This window comes from Grampus griseus (assembly GCF_964374135.1).
Source record: "Grampus griseus genome assembly, chromosome: 9".
NCBI classification, from domain to species: Eukaryota; Metazoa; Chordata; class Mammalia; order Artiodactyla; family Delphinidae; genus Grampus; species Grampus griseus.
The window spans coordinates 75,928,485-75,948,563 of NC_139003.1; the positions used below are offsets into that span (position 1 = coordinate 75,928,485).

General features: G+C 36.4%; 1 protein-coding gene across 1 annotated transcript in view; it reads right to left on the bottom strand.

Annotated features, from left to right (window-relative positions):
- Nucleotides 1-20,079, bottom strand: part of DMTF1 (cyclin D binding myb like transcription factor 1) — a 42,868-nt gene that overhangs the window by 255 nt on the left and 22,534 nt on the right. Inside the window, exons 10-19 of the mRNA XM_082661550.1 lie at nucleotides 14,987-15,144; nucleotides 13,804-13,836; nucleotides 12,801-12,910; nucleotides 10,496-10,724; nucleotides 9,122-9,273; nucleotides 7,382-7,591; nucleotides 4,535-4,620; nucleotides 1,685-1,840; nucleotides 761-1,138; nucleotides 35-182 (exon numbers count right to left, since the gene is read on the bottom strand). Of these exons, the coding sequence (XP_082517676.1) occupies nucleotides 35-182; nucleotides 761-1,138; nucleotides 1,685-1,840; nucleotides 4,535-4,620; nucleotides 7,382-7,591; nucleotides 9,122-9,273; nucleotides 10,496-10,724; nucleotides 12,801-12,910; nucleotides 13,804-13,836; nucleotides 14,987-15,144 (1,660 nt within the window). The remainder of the gene's footprint in view (nucleotides 1-34; nucleotides 183-760; nucleotides 1,139-1,684; nucleotides 1,841-4,534; nucleotides 4,621-7,381; nucleotides 7,592-9,121; nucleotides 9,274-10,495; nucleotides 10,725-12,800; nucleotides 12,911-13,803; nucleotides 13,837-14,986; nucleotides 15,145-20,079) is intronic.

Below are 20,079 nucleotides of genomic sequence, written 5' to 3' on the forward strand. Positions count from 1 at the left end.
AAGATTTATCAGGCACTCGAAGGAGTTACAGTACCTGTTAGTGTTGTCAAAGGCAAGACAGATTCAGTATCTATAACATCAGATGTCTGGATAAAGCCATGTGGTGAAGGAACGATAAGTATCGTTTCATCATCAATTGTTGTTTGATCAACTTGTTCTTCTATGGTAGGAGACCCTAAATCCTAAGTAATAATAATTAAAAAAATGAGATTCTGTCTCATATTCCTTATTAGTTTTCCTTAATTCTCCAAACATATTTAGGCTTGAAGGGACTTAACTTTCAAATATTATCCCACTTTAAAGTTAAAATTAAAAGAAATCAAAGTTAAGGTCTTAAAATGGACAAAAGTAATAACCTCATACCCCAATGTATTACATACTAGCAAAAAATAATTTTAAAGAACCAATTCAGCTACAGACCCTGAATATAGAAGAGACAAAGCTGTAACACTGTGGGATGAGGTTCCTAAACTGAACCACAAAGACCTGTTACAAACCATCCTCAGGAAAATGCTTCCATGGGTTCCAACAAACATTTCTCAGTCTATAGGGGGTGGAGAAGGAAAGGTTTTAGTGAGGAACTGTGGTAAGAGCAACACTGCTGGTTGAATGATACTTCAGGTCAGGTAGGGGTTTGTGCTTTATTTTGTGTGTCTAAAGAAAATAGGAGGTACTGAGGACATCTTTCCATAAATGATTTCTAGGCTTTTCCCAAAGTGCAGGTTTGAGGCTCAAGGCTATTTCCTTAAGTGCAGCTTACCTCAGTGACATAAGCCCGGGTTAAAGGGGAGGGCGCGTCCTCTTGTTTAAGGTGGGCGCCAGAGATTTCTTCTTCTGTTCTGACCATAACACTGTTCATCAGTTCTGTGCTATTTTGGTCACTGAATCTGGATATATGAGCATCATTAAATGATGGCTCTACAGTAATCTTAGGCTGATGAATTTCATCTGGGAAAGTGTCTGCTTCTAGGGCATCTGGAGGCTCAGGAAAATCAGATGAGTGAATATCACTATCCACTGTCAGTTCTGCTTGCGATATGGAAGAGGTGATGTCTTCTGTGGCAACTGTCTGAATGATGACTCTTGGTGTGTGACACTGCACTGTGACATTGTCACTTGTGTTCAACAAATGTTCTGGCTATAAAATGTTAAAGAAAACGATCAGTGGCAAAATGAAAAAGTACCCACCAGACTAAAGTTATAGACAACAAATGATATTTATAAGTGGTACCCTATTGTCCCCTTCATGCCTCTCTCTCACCTCTGGAACTTCAGTGTTCTTATCACTGTTTTTCTAGAACCCTATTCTTTACACAGTGGGGCCTCTGCTCTCGTAATATCCCTTTTCCCCTAACGGAAGTCCATGTCATGTAAGGAGACCCAGGGAACAAGGGATGTACCCCAGTGAAGGTGTAAAACATTGCTCCTGGGACAACAGTGGTAGGAAGAATTGTTTAAATAAATGGACTACATTAGTATTGGCTCTTATATTTTGTATCAGCTAATCCTGGTCCCTAACAGGTATCGATACTAAAGTGTTTGAAAGGAGCTCAAAATTTATTTCCCCCTCCCCCAAGATATTGTAATTGAAGGCACATGAGTCCATCTCTGGTGGTACTTATCAGTTAGCGAGTCTTTTCTACAGAAACTAGAAAAATCAAGGAATTTATGTAAGGTGACATACAGATAAAGCATGGACGATGATCTGTTCAGGAGAAGCGGGAGCGGCAGCCGCCAGGGTTACTGTGGGACTAGCAGTAAGAGTTAGCGGAAGACCTTGGCTTGAGCTTGTTTGAAGTAGGTAGGTGCCTGGAGTGCCAGTGGGCTGTAAATGGAAAGACTGAAGGAAGAAGAAAAATAAGATCAACACAGGTGCATCAAACCACTGAGTAAGTACACTTAGTACCCATTAAGTCTAGCTTTACATCCAAAACGGGGACTTTAATTTACTAGCCACAAATGTACTTACCAATCAGGAAGGGGCAAATAATAAAATGAAGGGTATAACATCCTGGACCATTTATCTGTTGTAAGTCATTTCTCGGCCTGCAGCTTTAACAGAGGAAAGGCCTGATCCTACTCTTCACTCCCTGTATGTCTATGGTCTGGTCTCAGCTATCTGTTTCAGTCCAAGACATGGTCTCATAAGCCACTGTTTCTAGCACAGTAATCCAGCATGCCTCGTCTCCCCTCTTTATCCCTTCTCTGTAGCACATAAAAACTAGCAGTCTCCCAGTTAAAAAAGCTTCACATTTTCCAAAAGGCACTATGGCAGTGTTTACTTACTTGAATAGATTTTTTTCATAGTATAATTTTAGGAAATTTTTTTATGTTCAGAGAAAATGTATAGAAATAGCAATTAGTGTTCATTGAAAGAAAAAACTTCTAATTGAAAAGCTGTTTCACTGACAGTACGCTTATCTTTTGAGATCTTTTATGAAAGTGTAACAAAACTATTGAACAACAACACACGTTTCACAACCATAAGCTTCTACGTGATAATCTGAGTTTGGTTTATCCTAACACTCTGAAGGAAAAGTTTTTGCACTTAGAATAGAGCTGGAAGTTAAAGTCGTGTAGCCTGGGTTCTTTAGTCTGATGTGGTCTTGTGGACTTAGGCCACAGCAGCTCTCCTGGCTACTGACTCACTGAATCTAGGTTTCTGTAATGCTAAAGCAGATACAGTAACTACTTCTCATAGAAAGGTTTGTTGAGGATTAGAAATGATTGTGATGGTGCCTGGCACACAATGGGGACTCAACTCACTTTTTCCCCTCCCTCTCTATAAAAGTGAAAGCTAGCTGTTTTCCTAAAGGTTGTATTTATTAATCACATATGATCAGGCAGTATAATAAATACTTTACATGTACATGTATATCATATACATGTATTTTACTTAATATGCTTAAATACATTTAATGCTCATAATTTTTTGAAGCTGAGGCACTATTATCATGTTTTATTTATAAATAAGAGTCTCTAAATATTTGATTGTGACCCTGTAAGTTAAAACCTGAACACATACCCTAAATATATGTGTATATATTGTTTATTAGGCCAGGGGGAAAGGGAGGGTGAGGTGGCAGAAAAGCGAAGTTGTTTTCTACCTATGGCAAATGGTCTTCTTACACATCCCTATTTTGGAGACTGATGGATTAGGAAACCGAGGCTTAAGTTAAGCAAGTGGCCTAGTAGGAGATCCAAAAGAGAACCTTTTGGGGCTTCCCTGGTGGCGCAGTGGTTGTGAGTCCGCCTGCCAATGCAGGGGACATGGGTTTGTGCCCCGGTCCAGGAGGATCCCGTGTGCCGCGGAGTGGCTGGGCCCATGAGCCATGGCCGCTGAGCCTGCGCGTCTGGAGCCTGTGCTCCGCAACGGGAGAGGCCACAACAGTGAGAGGCCCGTGTACAACAACAACAACAAAAGAACCTTTTGCTAGGTGGGCCATTCCTATGAGATTTGGCTGTGGATAGGATAAATAAACTGTTGCACTAATACCCCTTATGTTCTTCACAGCAAATAAATCTTGACATAATTTAAATAAAATATACTTTATATATTCTTCATGAAAAATGAGCTAATAATTCTGGGTTTACCTATTTTAGAAAGAAGGGAAAGAACTGGGGCATTTTTCTTTTCAATTTTCATCACCACCCCTCCAAGGAATTACATTTAAATTAGCAGTCATGCCCCATCTCTCCCCAAAACCTCTTAGCATAGTTAACCCCTAATCTGTTTTCTGTCTACAGATTTGTCTATTTTTGACGTTTCAGATAAATGGGAGTCGTACACTATGTATTTTGTGTCTAATTTCTTTCACTTAGCATAATGTTTTCAAGGTTCATCCTCGTGGTAGCATATTTTTTTACTGCCAAATAATCATTTGTATGGCTGCAGCACATTTTATTTACCCATTTATCAGCGGATGGACATATGAGTTGTTTCTGCTTTTAGTTATTATGAACATTCATGTACAAGTTTTTATGTGGACATATATTTTCACTTCTCTTAGGTATACCTGAGATTAGAATTGGTAGGTCATATGATTACTATATGTTTAACCTTTTTAGGGATTGCAAGATTCTTTGCCTAAGTGGCTATATCATTTATGACTAGGACTTTTAAATCCTGTATCCCCCAATGGGCTAGTAGTGTTTACTGACTGTTGTTAAATAATTCATTCCATAAACTTTTTCTCAAATAACCAATATGGACTTTTTGAGTATATATTTGTTTATGACTCAATAAAAATACATAGCATGTACCCTACTTGTTAGCACTGTCATTTTCATCTATAAAAAGAACATATTATTGGTTTATATATAGATAAAAAAAGACGAATTATAAAAGTGGAAGTCTGATTTATGTTGTTTTCTAACCATCTTGGCTTTCAAAGCCATGGACATAGTTACACTTAATGACAATCAGGTTAATTTCTACATTTCTTTTGCTTATATAACATTTCTAAAACTGATACCAACTGATCTTTCTTATGCATAAAATGGCCAATATCTGCTTTTTAAAGTAGTTACTCACTGGAAGAATCTCAAAGGTCTGTAGTGTTCCACTGTTTAGTGTTATTGTTTCCGAGTCAACAGTAGCAGCCGGGGAGTCTGCTGAAGCTGTGGTAAGAACAAGGACAATAAACAAACACTTCGTAAATTTAAATTTTCTTAGTGTACTCAATTAATTATGAGGGCAATCTCATATTGAATAATTTGCCTGGAAACCCAAAGTCATTTAAATTTCTTATAAGAGATAAGAAATCTAATGGACTTGTCTGGGATGGCACAGATATACGCGTCAGCCAGCCATGACCCACAGCCAAATCCAGCCCACTATCAGTGTTTATAAATCAAGTGTTATAGGAACACACTCATTCCTGTTCGTTAATGTATTTTCTGCAGTTGCTTTTCCATTACAAGGGCAGTTGAGTAGCTGTGACAGAGACCAATATCTGCTAACCTCTGCTATAGATAATAAAATATTTCTAATGTTAGGAAGTAAGAGGAATACACTAAGGCTAACCTGCAAAGAGACAGGAACTTGATAAAATAAGTTTTCCTGGACCTTCTGGTAAGAAGTATAGATGTCTGGAATATACAGGTGTCCTGTAACACTAGGCTTTAGTTGTAGTGACATCACTTCTGGCAATGTAAACCCGGGCAAATAACTTACTTTAACCCAAACTAATGTTCAGAGACTTTATCTGCCCTGTCTACCTCATATAGTTGTTGTGAGGATCAGAAACATGAAATATATATAGTTTCAGATGACTGTACTAGGGAGACTAAATAGCACTTCAGAGATCAGACAGTATAATCTCTTTACAGATATGTCACTGAGGCTCAGACTTGATCATTGTCTGCTCAAGGTTATACAGAACTAGGGCTAATGAGAAGAAATGTAATCTCGTTTGGTGCTTTCAGTCCCACCTGTAGGTAAATCTATGTGAAAAATGATTTGAAATTGACTTTTAATGTATAATGTTAGTTTATTATATTCTGACTATAATGCTTCTCAGTTTAAAAGAAATGCACTGAATTCATGATAGTTCTCTTACTATGTGATGTATTCTTAAGATCATACCTAGAATAATTTGAAGTGATTTCAGATAAATAACCTAAATGAAAGGTAAGCAAATTATGGCTGGAGACAAATGTGGCTCAAGGCTAAGAATGTTTTTTTTACATTTTTAAAGGATTGTTTAAAAACAAAATAGAAAATTCCATAGAGATCTGTGTGGCCTGCAAAGCCTAATATATTCATATTTACTGTTCTGGCCCTAAAGTTTGCAAATCCCTGACCTCTAACCTAAAGGAAGAAACAATCGTGAGACTTTAGCCCAAATGACAAGAATAATGGGTGTGTTGTAAAACTCTTACTATACTCACATTTCTTGCTGGAAGAAATAAAATTATTCTAGTACTTAAAAAAAAAAAAAAAAGCCATGCTGTGAACGATATTAAGGTACCATTTATAAAACGTTTGCTATTTTCCCAATAAGTATTGTCAACCCAATAGCCAAGGAAAACTGTAACATTCTCCATGCACAAAAAATTTTTAGCCAACAGTAGCTCTCACATTTATGGTGGACTAGTAATTTCAGTTGCTTTGCAATCCTCAAGACTACAAAACAAAACAAGCAGGGCTAAAGAAAATAAATTCTTCATGCTTTACTGCACTGGTAGAAAGCTAAAGCAAATAACCAAATTTAAATTAGAACTTTAAGAATAAGACAAGCATAATTAATTTAAACATCAGAATATAGGTTTTGTTTGTTTTTTTTGGTCCGTTTGTTTGTTTTTTGCTGTGCTGTGCAGTTTGTGGGATTTTAGTTCCCTGACCAGGGATTGAACCCGCACCCTGGGCAGTGAGAGCACGGAGTCCTCACCACTGGACCGCCATGGAATTCCCAGAAATACAGTGTTAATAATGCCAATAAGTGGCCCAGTGATTCTCAAATGGGATCATAGAGTATATATGAAAATCTGTAGGGTGTTTTTATTTGTCATACTGACTGGAAAGCACGGTTGGCATTTTGTGGGTGAGGTCAGGGGACCCTAAACATCCCGCAGTGTGCAGGAGGACATCCCTGCCAAGAAAGAACTGTCCCACTTAAAATGCCAATAATCCCCTGATTGAGAATAACACCAAGTGATTGATAAACTCTTGGCAATGGCCTTTCCATAGGCAAATAACATTATGTAGGGGAAAAAAAGTGAGGTAAAAGTGAAAAATAATATGGTTCTGAGAATTTTATCCTCATTCCTTTTCTGTCCCTCTCTAATGGAAAGGTAGAAAGATCAACTTGGCTTAGATCTTAGGAAATAAATTTCCTCTCCCTATAACAATCACTGGGTTCTCATCTCATTAAGCACAAAAAAAATGTCACAGGCTAAGGAAAAGAGAGGGGTAAACAAAACAGTTCCCGTAGGACACTGGTTCTTTACTCTCTGAAGAAAATGTTTTTCAACCTCACCAAAACCCATGTCTTCTACATTTGACTTCAAATCCATTCTTCATTTGTGTGTCTTCTGGTGAATTACTACAAATGATGTGCCATCCTAGGGACTCTCTTTCTTTGCTTAGTTGACTGTATTTTAGGTAGTTTTCTATTAACCATTAATTCTTTATAACACCTAGAAAGTAAGATGATTTAAAATGGTTTATAATGGCTGGGCAGTGGGTTATCATTCTTTCCTGTCACACATTCATCCTTTGTGCAAATATTAATCACGCTAATAAACAAAAAATGCCTTAGATCTCCTTTAATTTCTCAACTTGGATAAATTTCTGTCAACATTCTAGAAGACTGAAAGGTGTCAGAGCCATTAACGAAATCATATAGTTCAAATAGCATGGAGTCTGGAGGTTACTTACAGACATGGGTGATCTGGACTGGAATCTGCAGGGCTGTCATGGGGCTTGGAGAGATGGCTGTATTGTCTTCCAAGCGGGCAACTCTGATCTGAACATGCTGTACGCTGGAACTGGAATTACTGTTTGGAACTCCAGATCCTGATTTATTCTCCAAAAGCGTTGGGTTGTTTTTTTGATTCTCATGTAACTGTTTAAGACCTTTTATCAAGACTGAAGGGAGATGGGTAGACAAAAAGAACATTGATTCTCCGACAGACCACCATCTAAGCAGCAAGGGAGGTGGGGGGTAAGGAGGGAAAGTATTTGGAATAAATAATTGTATACTGGATATGTGATCTTACCAAAATAACAATAAAAATATTTTAAAACTACAACCTGTCTGGAAATTTTTGGAAACATCCGTCAAAAGAGATTTAAAAAATTCATAACATGATACTGTTTTTGCCATCAAAGATGAATTAAAAGCCATTGTAAGGAACATGGAAATAAGACATTTTCTATGTCCTAGGACTTCTTGATAAAATTCTTATTATTTAGGGAGAATATTGGTAATGCTAATTAACTTATTTTCATTCAGCAATGAATAGTCTACTACTCTCCCTCCCCCAACCCTGGGCACTTTTTAGCCACTGCAAGAACATAATCAGTTGGCTGTGAGTCTAACTTACAACTCCAGAGTAGCAGCTGAGCTTTTCCAAACAGTATGCAACCGCCTTGAGTTCTTGTACAGGAAAGCCAACTCCTCTACTAATCATGATAAACTACATCAATCCTCTCAGGTAATGCTGCAATCTGGCTGGGTTCATGTTACATTAGTATTCATTCACTCTCCTGGTTATACCAGAATTTATAATTTTTAAAGTGTAAAATAAATTTATAACTGGGTATTTAAAGAAAAAAATCACATTTTCATCAAGCCAAATTCCTCAGCATTTAATTTTCCTTTGCAAAAATGAAAGTTGGAGCACTAGACCAATGGGAGGGAATCTGATTACCTAAATCATACAGACTACAATTTAGTTCCGTGTCTAAGAACAAAGCAGACAGTGAAGTGGAAAGTATGCTATATCTCACTTAAGCAAACCTAAGATCTCTAGATTTACATAACAAATGAAATTAGAAATCTGCAAGCTTTTGTTCTACAAAATAAATCACCACAGAATTTCTCTAACCCAGTTATTTGAAATTATTCAATTCGTAAAAGTTGATTTAAATGTAAGTTCTTACATCTTTGTATACAGTGAAAATACACATTTAAAATTTACTTCCTCTTCATAGTTTATGTGAAAGGATAAGAATGTGTGTAGATGTGTATAGTTTTTTTTTTTTTGCGGTACGCGGGCCTCTCACTGTTGTGGCCTCTCCCGTTGCGGAGCACGGGCTCCAGACGCTCAGGCTCAGCGGCCATGGCTCACGGGCCCAGCCGCTCTGCGGCATGTGGGATCCTCCCGGACCGGGGCACGAACCCGTGTCCCCTGCATTGGCAGGCGGACTCCCAACCACTGCGCCACCAGGGAAGCCCGATGTGTATAGTTTATCTTTGGTGCTTTGAGAATTAAAAATCATATCAACTCTTCTCAGGGGAAGACAGTTACCCAAAGAAATAGGGCAGAGGTTGAAGTAAAAGCCTACTATGATTCATATCTCTTCAGCTGAGGCAAAGAACTTCTAACCTCTAATTCCTTGAGGACTAAATACGGTAAGACAAAGGAAGGACTTAAGAAGCAAATAATACATTACCAGGGAATGAAACATCCTTATGGTTTGCAATTTGCCTTTTGATGGTCCACCATTTACTTCGAAGCCATTGTGGTGAACGGACACTGCTCCATCCCTCTGCTAACAGATCCCAGTTTATGTCATTTTCATCAGCTACATCAAGCTCTGCTATCCTGCAAGTTACAAAATAAGCATCTGTTAGATGTTTGTTTCTCCATAAGAACCCTCCTCTAACTACAGATGATGGCACTGGCAATAAAGGGAATGGCAGGTTGTGTCACTGAGATGCTACTGTTCAGGTACATAGGAAAGGATGGACTGCAGGAGTGCAGACCTGCTTCCACAGCTAAGAGCTATGAAACATCACAGTAGCAGCCTTGTTAATGGTACCACCAATGGGCCATACCATAAATGGTCAGAACCAGATGAAGCACCATGAAGGAAAGGGCATAGCTAAAGGTTAGAATAAGATAAGGACAGGTTTAGTTGTATAGTGTTCTACAATGTTTTATAGTGTGTTATAATGTTATTTCCTAGATCTGAGCTTTTCCATTTGTAAAATAAACAAAATTACTTAGAAAGGAACTATTTATAAAGATGACTAGCTAGAAAAAACTATATTAAAAACAAAACTCAAAACAAAGTGATAAAAAGATAAAAACAATACTCAGGCAGCAACCCAAAAAACCACAATCAATACAAAATAGTACAACTAAATTTGGGGTTTTAATGTCTATTTGTTTTCTACTTTTAACTGTCACGATCTTGATTTTCAGTAGGGTGTAGCCACAAAAGCAACTTCTACTACTTAAGTGTCTCAGCTATTTTTTTGCTGGTATTTTTGCTCATTTGAGTTTCTGAGTCTTAATGGTTAAACCAACTAATGTAAAAAATAAACTTGGGATTATCTTAAAGCTATTTTGGGATATGTATGAAATGGAAGTGTCTAATTTGGTCCAGTTTGAAGGTGTGGGGTAACTGTAGACTGGGCAATCTTAGCATAGTAGCCAAAGATTGAAGGGCATGGAGACTGATAGCCCTCTTACCCTCAACATGGTCCCTCTTGGCTAGGACTGAGGCACATTGGTGGGACAGTGGAAAAGCTGCACTGCCGCTGCCTGTGCCATACCTGTTCTGTGGATATAGAGAGGACTTCAGTCTCCACGCCTTCAATCTGGTACTTTACACGAGCACTAAATCCACTAAAAAAGGAACAAACACAAAACAAAACAAAAAAGAGCTCAATATGAAATATTTAGGATTTTAAACAGTGGCTCTCTATGGAAAGGATGCTTTTCAGACATTAGGCATCTATGGAAACCAAAAGAGGAAAGCCAATCTAGATAGCCACAGCAATTAAGCAGCTTTTGTTATTAAAAGATTTAGGACACAAACCTGAGGATGAGATTGATTTCATCTTCCTTGGTCCACTCAGTACCTCCACTCTGTTTCCAGTTCAGGTAGTTGAGCCATTTAGAACGACACTGCTTTTCTGAGCGAGTACCCACCCGCTCTGCCACAGCTGCCCAAGACACACCCTGTGTGACTATGTCACCTGGCTCAGTGCTCGTCAATTCATGAACCACCTCTGCAAGTCTCTTTTCTTCTTCTTCTGTCCACTTCCCTGAAAGAAGGAAATCATCCAGACTACCACTGCTACCTTCTCCTTATTTTGCAAATCAGATTCAGCCCTGTATTTCAAGAGACTGATGGGAAGTATGCAGTAGTATTAGAATTACTTCTGAATGAAACATGGAAATCCTGCATATATCTGCTAAGACAGTTAGTAACCCAGTAAAGTTCTTAGTACTACAAAAGAAAATATAGAATCCTAACAGAAAGCACGGACTGACTCTTTAAGGAAAGAAAAACTACTCAAAACATAGCTAGAAAAAATTATATTTTCTCAAGTTATATTAAGTCCTAACTGGGAAGTGTTCCATTGATGGCTTGATGGACACAAACATTCATACTTTTTTCTTAGTCCCACCTAAGATTCCTTGCTCCGCAAAAGTGAAGTAATAAGCTCAATAGAGACCATTATTTACAGGAATGAAAGAGGAGGGACAAGTAGAGTAACATCTATGGCTTCCCACCCATTTCGGTAAAAATAAAAACTAGGTTTATACCATCTCCTTTCCCAACTCCAAGCTACTGTGATAAAATATAAGTCTGAGACTGGTAATCACATATATTTCTATTTCAGTTTTTTTGAACCCATGAACCCACTAATAATATCACATGTTCCTATTAGTCTTTTTCTTAGAAAAGCTTAAGCAGAAAAGCAGGAAAAAAAAAGAAAACCTCTTAAAAATGTCTTCCACTCTGTTTCCATTTTGTTACTAGTAGCTGAAAACTTCTGGAAAATTTCAAAAAGGCTATGTGCTTGCCTTTCAGGCATTCATTCAACAAATATATACTGAATATCTATGTGCTAGGCACAGTTCTGGGTATCATGGATTCAAGACAAAGTCCTGCTCTCCTATTTTAGCATGGCAAAAAAGGAAGGGGAAACTCAGACTGCCATCTCATGGCGTGGTCCAAAGAGAAAACTCCTGATCCAAAACGATACATAGCAACAAGGCAGTTAACAGGCAGAGCATTCCCTCAGGCTGGCAATCAGGGAATGGCACAGTGTTTTTCCATTATGCTCACAAAAGGGGTTCTATCCTCGGTGTCTTACATGAACTTCTGGGGTCCCATCGTAGGTCTAAAGCTCCCATTCCTGCTTCATTCATTAAGCTGTCATTCACTACAGAATTAGAGTTGGTGGAATTTATGTTTTCAGTGCCTTATAGGTAATAGTGCTGGCGGAGTGGTTAAGGAGGAAACATTCCTGACTCCACTTCAGCAGGGTAGTGGGTGAGGATGAAAATTATATTCCCTGGAAGCTCAAGCCTAGCTTGAGAACTATTTTTCTAATTAAAAGACTGAGCATAGATTATGGATCCTTCAGAAAAAATTAGAGCTGAAAAGGGAACTGTGAAATCATCTATTCTAACTTCTTCATTTTATAGAGGAAACTGAGGCTCAGAAAGGTAAGTGAGAGTTGGTGGCGGAGCCTAAATACTCTTGTTGGTCATAAAGGTTAGGTTTAACAGTATCTATCATCAGTTAGTACATCTGTATACATTACGAATTGACTGGGCATCTGTGGTCTGGCCTGGGGACTGAAACACCAATCACGAGTTTTTTCTATGGAAAAATGTACTTTGAATTTGAAATAAGCAAAATACATACAAACCTCTGGAACACAGCTTCTTCCTAAGTTGGGACCTGCCTAGAACTAAAGTTTTTCATTAAATATGAGTTGATAAGCTGTTACCAACATAAGATCAATAGTTAGATGGGCTTAAATTAAAATTACTTCCTACATATATGCCTTAAAAGTACATATTAGACTTAAAAATAGTTACTTCCCCAACTGGAGCAGTTCTGAATTGCTACAAAATGGAAACATGCTAGACCTAAATAAAACCTTTGAAACTGAGGAGATGTGTCCCTGTGAAAAATATCACCTTACTACACAGAGCACAAAAATAAAGGATTAGTTGGGTCTATCTGAAGAAAAAGGACACTAGAAAATAAAACCTCAACTACAATGAATGGCAAATCTCTTTTCAGAACAGAAGAGAAAGCAGTATCTGAAGGGGTAGGAAGCTCAAATGGTGACAAAAAACACCAGTGGCACTCACAGTACCTGTGTTGCAAGTGTCCTTCATCAGTCGGCACCGATCTTTGACAGAAGAGGCACTCCTTCCTAGCGCCGCCCCTATTGTTGCCCAGTCATTGCCATGCTTTATCCGGAGCCTAAAACAAGAGTCTGCCAATCAGCATTTGGTTCAACTGTTTTCTCCCTTCTAATTTCATCATTTATTCTTCATTCTTCTTCTTCCCATTTGACTGGTTTGGAAGTTGTGGGCAGCAATACTTTGAGAGCCAAAGTTTGAAAGTGTGGCCTTTTTTTGGGGTCCACAGTTGTCTGTGGGTGAAAAAAAAACAGGCAGCAATTGCCTTTTTCCTGGGTCAGAGAAGAAATAAGTAACTTGGATATGTGTTCAAAAAAGACCAAATTTCCCCTCAGGTTATTGACACAATTTCCCAGGCAATCCCCAGAATTTTCCCTTTTGAGCACTCCTAACAAGCTCTTCTCAGACACCTGAAACAGTTTCACAAGTCCTTATTATCACAAACAGGATCAGACTTCGGGTTTTTTTTCATGATCCATATAATCCATTAACCCATACTTTATGGTCCCAAAATTACGTTTCCTGCAAAATAAGACTGTATAAGGTAGAGTCAGCCCAGATAGTCAGTGAAGCATTTGCCAACTCGCCATTCTAAAGTAAGCCATTAGCACAACCCTGGTTTTGATCCTGGTGTGTAAGTTCCCCAGACTTAGTCCTCAGGTCACCAAGAATGGCAATCTAATCTCTTTTGTAACCCCTATTAGTGGTCTAAGGACGCATTACATTTAGTTACTAACAACAAGAGAAGACAACTCATGGACATGGCTACTCTGTGCAGATATAGATTTGATAAGTTCTTTACATGGTCAACTATGCTTAACAGCAGGATTAAATTATACTAGTCTACCAAAAATGTCTTGACATTTTCAAAGTAAAACTTTAGAAAACACAAAATATTAAAAAAAATTAAAACACAACTATCAGAATTAATGATAAAAAGAAAGTTAAACTTACTCCTTGAGCTTTTCAATTTCTTCAGGTGTGTATCTAGAAATTTAAAGAAATTTTTAAAAGATCAATTAAACAAAGAATGCTAAAAAACTTAATAAAAATCAGAATTTCACTTAGGGAGCCAAATGTTAAGTCACTTAGCGTATTGATAACATTTTTAAAGTAATCAATTTCAAAGTAGATTAATAAAAATCAAAATTAATGCCTCTATTTAAAAAAACCCCCAACAAATACTTTAAGCTATAATAAAAGTGAGCACTGTAACAATTTTCTCTAGGAAAATTCAGCATTTAAAACATATTTTCCCCTATGCTGCCTAACTCTTGCGCTATTTCAAGTTAGGTTCAGGTACTCTAATATCATAGCTATTCTGAAAGACTTATGGATGACATGGTAAACTGGAGCTAAAAAGAAAATCTATGGTCAATTCTCACAAGTCACTGAGGAGTTTTAAGTTCTCTTTATTTTCTCTACCCATGCACGGACAACTGACATATTCTTGCTCCATGTAAAGGCTTTTTTTTTAGTGGGTAAGTACTGAATATAGCCAATGCAATGTTCTTTTTAAAAGCAGTATCTAGAAAGCCACACTATTACTACCTAAAACTCCCAGAGAGAAATTTAAAATATGTCAACACCACCATATTATCATTTCATTGAAGATATGATGGCTTCCCACAGATATTACCGATATATAATATCGGTAATTATATCCAGAAATTTATATATCCAGAAATTTATTATATCCAGAAATTTATTTTCTACTCTGGTTTTATTTAAAAAAAAAACAAAAGAAGTCACTGACCTAGGAAATGTTATACTATAGAAATGAATAGGAAAAATGTTACCAATGAATTTAGAGTTCTTTTTACACTTCCTAAATCTTTAACCACTACTATACTTTTTATAATGTTACTTTACTACAAAGCAGACTTTGATGTATTAAGTCAGCTAAGTCTTAAACCTATATAAAGTAATTTAGATTCTAATTTCTAAAAGAGGCCGTATTGTAATGAGGTTTCACCGTATTTACAAAATGGACCTGGAGAATAAAAATATGAACATCACTCAACAGTAATTCATAACTATCTCCAATTAAGGCTTTGATCATAATTTTATTAAAAAAAGTTCCTTAAATATTTCCCCTAAATTACATGAAAACATGCAGCATTACAAGTTTTCATACTTTCCCACATGGTTTCTGTCATCATACATGCGAAGCACTCTTCTATAAACTGCAAACAAAGGCCGGTTCAGACCCCATGCTATAGTCCTGTAGAAATCTTTTCTTTCGTCTTTTGACATCTCAAAGATGATTTCTGTAGCATCTTTTATTCCGCGTGCCTAAATGGGTTACATTTCTTTGATTTAGGGATTTCTGATAAAATGCATATGGATATACTATGCTTTTTAAAAGTTATTTTTATGTTAAAATCATCAATGGCATTTAGAAAAATAACATATTGATAATTCATTAATAAGTCAAATATAAAGTTTAAAATACTGCAAGAGATAATACAATGATACTTAAGTATTCCAAAAATAAGTTGTATATAATTCAATAAAGTCCTGCCAACCCCTTTTTAAAATTACAAAAAATTAAATCTAAAGAAAGTAGAAAAGGAAGAAATCATAAGAACAAAATTAATATAATCAAATCAAGAGTAGAAAGGATAAGCAATGCTAAAAACTGGTTCTTTGAAAAGATCCATGAGACTAAATAAAAACAAAAAGATAAACTTATGGCAAAACTTAAAAAAAAAAAAAAGGACAAAACAATACTAGAGATGAAAAATGGCACCTAAGGAGAGATGCTACAGAGATTAGTTGAACATTATGAAAATTTTATGGCAATAAATTTGAAAACTTATATAAATGTATGATTTCCTAGAAAAAGTCAACTTACCAACTGACTCAGGAAGAGAAAGAAAATCTAATAAACACAGACCATGAAGAAAATTTAATCAGTTATTAATAATTTTCCCACAATGAAAACACCAGGCCAAGATGACTTTACAGGTAAATCCTACCAAACAATTAAGAGAAACATAATTCTGATTTTAAACTATCCTAAAGGTAAAAAGGGGGTGGGATTTCCCTGGTGACACAGTGGTTGGGAGTCCATCTGCCAAAGCAAGGACATGGGTTTGAGCCCTGGTCTGGGAAGATCTCACATGCCGCAGAGCAACTAAGCCCGTGTGCCACAACTACTGAGCCTGCGTTCTAGAGCCCGTGAGCCACAACTACTGAGCCCGCGTGCCACAACTACTGAAGCCTGCGCACCTAGAGCCCGTGCTCCGCAACAAGAGAAGCCACCGCAATGAGAAGCCTGAGCACCGCAACGAAGAGTAGCCCCCACTTGCCGCAACTAGATAAAGCCCACGCACAGCAACAAAGAACTAACGCAGCCAAAAATAAAAATAGATAAATAAATTTATTTTTTTAAAAAAGGATAAAAATCGGGGACAATTCCCCACTCATTTGGTTAGGCTAGCATAATCTCAATAGCAAAACCAGACAAGGGGAGTTTCAGAAAAGATCTTCTGGGCCAAGCTCATTCATTAAAATAGATCCCCCAAATCCTCAAAATATTTTAGCACACTGAACTCAGTAATGTATAAAAAGGTTAATAATCAATGCAAAAAGTAAGCTTACTCCAGGAATATGAGTTTGTATTAATTTCAGAAAAATAAGCAATTAATCACATAAGATTTATGGGAAAAAAAGTAAAATCTTAATAGGTATGGAAAGAGCAATCATAAAATCCAACATTCAAAAAGCATAAAGATTGTAATAATTATAAACAGAGTATAACCTTTAAATATTGTAAATCACTATGTACACCTGAAACTTATATAATATTGTATATCAACTATACCCCAATTTTAAAAAAGCATAAAGATTAGAAAAGAATCATTTACAGATGTTATATATGTAGAAACCCAAACATCTATAATCAAAAATTATTTAAGAGTACTTAGCAAGAATGCTGGTTACAAAATCAATGAAGTCATTTGTATTTCTAGACAAAGCTCATAAAAAATCTTTAAAAATTCCCACTAATAATAGCATCAAAATTAAAAAAGCATTAAGACTAAATCTTAGGCAAGTTATGCAATTCCTTTATGGAGCAAACATAAAACTATCAACTGACATTAAAGGGGAACTAATTAAAACGGAAAGCTATAAAATGTTCAAGAGGAAGTCAGAATATTACAAAGATGTTAATTCCCTTCAAATTGATTCAGATTCAATGTAGTCCCAATAAAAATTCCAACAGTTTTTCATTCTTTGCAGGTTGATTCTAAATTTATAATGGGAGAGCAAAGGGCCAAGAACAGCCAAGACATGAAGAGACCTGCCCCATCAGATATTGGGACTTCTGAAGACAGAGCTGTACTGGTGCAGGTATGAAACTGAACCTAAGAACAAATTAGAGAACCTAGAAACATATCTGTGGAAGTTTGAGTAGGACAAAATGGATATTGTAGACTGGGAAAAGACTGATATTCCCTAATGATGCTGGGACAATTATCATCCATATAAAACAAAACAAAACAAAAACAACCACAACCCAATAACACTGAAACCCTAACTCATACCCACAGGAAAAAAATCAGTGTGAAAGGCAAAACTATATATGTGAGAATATCTTTATGCCCTTGAGGCAGGGGAAGATTTCTTAAACAAGCTTGGAAAAACACAGAAGTAAAAAGATGATAATTTTGAAATTGGAATTAAGAATCTTCTTTCATCAAATGATACCTAGAGAGAAGGAAAAGACAGGCCACTAAATTGGGACAAGATATCTGTAACACAACCAAAAAACCATTAGTATCGAGCATACATTAAGAACGTCACAAAAAATAAAAGGATAAACCACCCCACAGAAAAAAACTGATAAAAGACACAAACAGGAATTTCAAAGAGGAAACACAAATGGCCAACAAGCATATAAAAATATGTAATCAGAGAAATAAAAATTAAATCCATAATAAAATACTATTTACACCCAAAAGATCTGTACAAATTAATAGCAAAAAACTAAAAAGAACCCAAATGACCATTAACTGTGGAACGTGTAACTTATGGTATATATATTTGCATGATGAAAGCTAAAAAAAAAAAAAAATCAACAGGGGATGGGTCTCAAAATCACAATATTGAACAAAAGAAGCCAGCTACAGAATACCCAGAGAATGAATCAACTTACGTAAATTTCAAAACAGGTAAAATTACACTGATATGCATTTTAAACACTCTTCTGAATGTATTAAACTTCACAGTAAAAACTTTAAAATTTCAGAATCTTTTCTAAAATTGTTTTACGCAGTTTCAATTCTGCAAACAATTAAACCTAAATATTTACAAGTACCTACATGCAAGGCACTGTGTTGTGGGATGATATTATAGTGAGATGAAAAGATTTTTCTGCCCTTTTTTTTGTTGTTGCTTGTGACAATACCTTATCCTTTTACCCAAAATATGGAATATATGACACCTAATTAATTGGTTTAAAAATAGCTCCACAATGTTCCTGTAAGAGCACCACATAATGAAAATCACAGTCAAAAATCAAAATCAAACAAATTAGCTTTTCCCAAGATCAGTACATCTTTTTGGACATTTCCTATTTCTGACAATTCTATCATCATTCTCCCAAACATCCTCAATTTTTAAAAAACCCTTAATTATTCCCACTCCTCATTTTCCTTCTTCACCAATATTCAGTCACCAGGCTTCCTTAGAGACTACTTGCTTATCTGCCTTTCCCTACCAATTCTATTTCAATTACTGTAAAGTCCTTACTACTCTCACCTGGTCACCTGAAATGGGTATCTAAAAGTCTTAATCATAAAGCTGAAAGAGTCCTTGGAAATCATCTACTCCAATCTCCTACACAAGAAACCAGCTTCTTAATTCCCCAAATTCAGTGTTTTTACCAATTCGTTGCTGCCTTATCTAAACCTGTAGCATTTTTCCAATTTTAACTTAAGTGTCTGTGATCAGTGGACAACTTTTAATACACTTCTAGATACATTTCAATGGTCACTATATTTCTGTTTCTCTTAAAACAATTAGCTTGGTGGGAAGGATCTTTCTTCACTAATAAAGAATTAAAAGTTTTTTACTCTTTATAATTTATAAAGGGTAGTTTGGGAGGAGTGCAGCTTAAAATTAAGCTTAAGAACATGGACATTCTAGGCAGCAGTGTATTTAAAATAGTAAAAAATTGTACATAAACTAAGTATCAAACAATAGGAGAATAGTTAAATAAACTCTGTACACTTCCCATTCCCAAACAGTGGTAATGGTCTCCATTTCAAACATGCACTATTTGAACATAACTCCATTACTGGGATGGTCAGCAAGTCTCTGGAAAGATTTCCTTGAGAAGGGCGCAGATCTACCCGACCAAACTCTCCCTAAACTGAGTTACCAGTTCTTCTCATTTCTTATAGGATAGAATTCTAATTCTTCGGTCTGGACTTCAAAGCCCAAGTTCTAGAAGCTAATTATCTTGGTTTGGGTTAAAGGGGTTAATTTAACATACTCTGGGTTTGAACTCTGAATCCTCGACGCTCATCATTTACTTATGCTGTTCCCTCCAGCCCTACTCTACCCCTAACTCCCACCCCCTTCTTTAAAACTCAGCTCAAATCCTGCTCTTCCAAATATTTTTCATAACTGTCCTAATCCTGAGAATAAACTCTTCCTTCTTTGTTCTCATGCAGAATTAACAACATGTTATCACTCACAGGGCACAGAGCCTTATATCATTCTTCACCTGTTTTCAGAATTTCCACATGGACTGTTGGAAGGCATTTGAAAGCCAACACTATTTGTTAAAGCAATTCACATTTCTAGTGCTTCAAAAATTCTGTTTTCATCAGACATTTAATGAAGAGGATGACTAAGGTAACAGGATATAAGCCTGAATATGAAAATGAACTAAATTTTTTTTTTAAAGGGGAATGATGTCATAAACTCATTCAAAGAAGATGTATATCTTAGACTTTACACAACATAAATTTAAACCTTAATTTATAGGCTGCTTGAAAAGACGGGGCTTTAAGATTCTGAGAGGCTATTAAAATTCTGCCTAAACTTCAGGGTATTAACTAAAGCAATTTTAAACTGAGAATTTCAAAATGTGCTTAAAAGTATAATCATACAACTGAGAATGATTAATCTACAACATATTAGCCAGTCATCCATTACATAATTACTGAAAAGCTCCTAAGTACTATATACAAAATGCTGCTTTGATATTTTTTG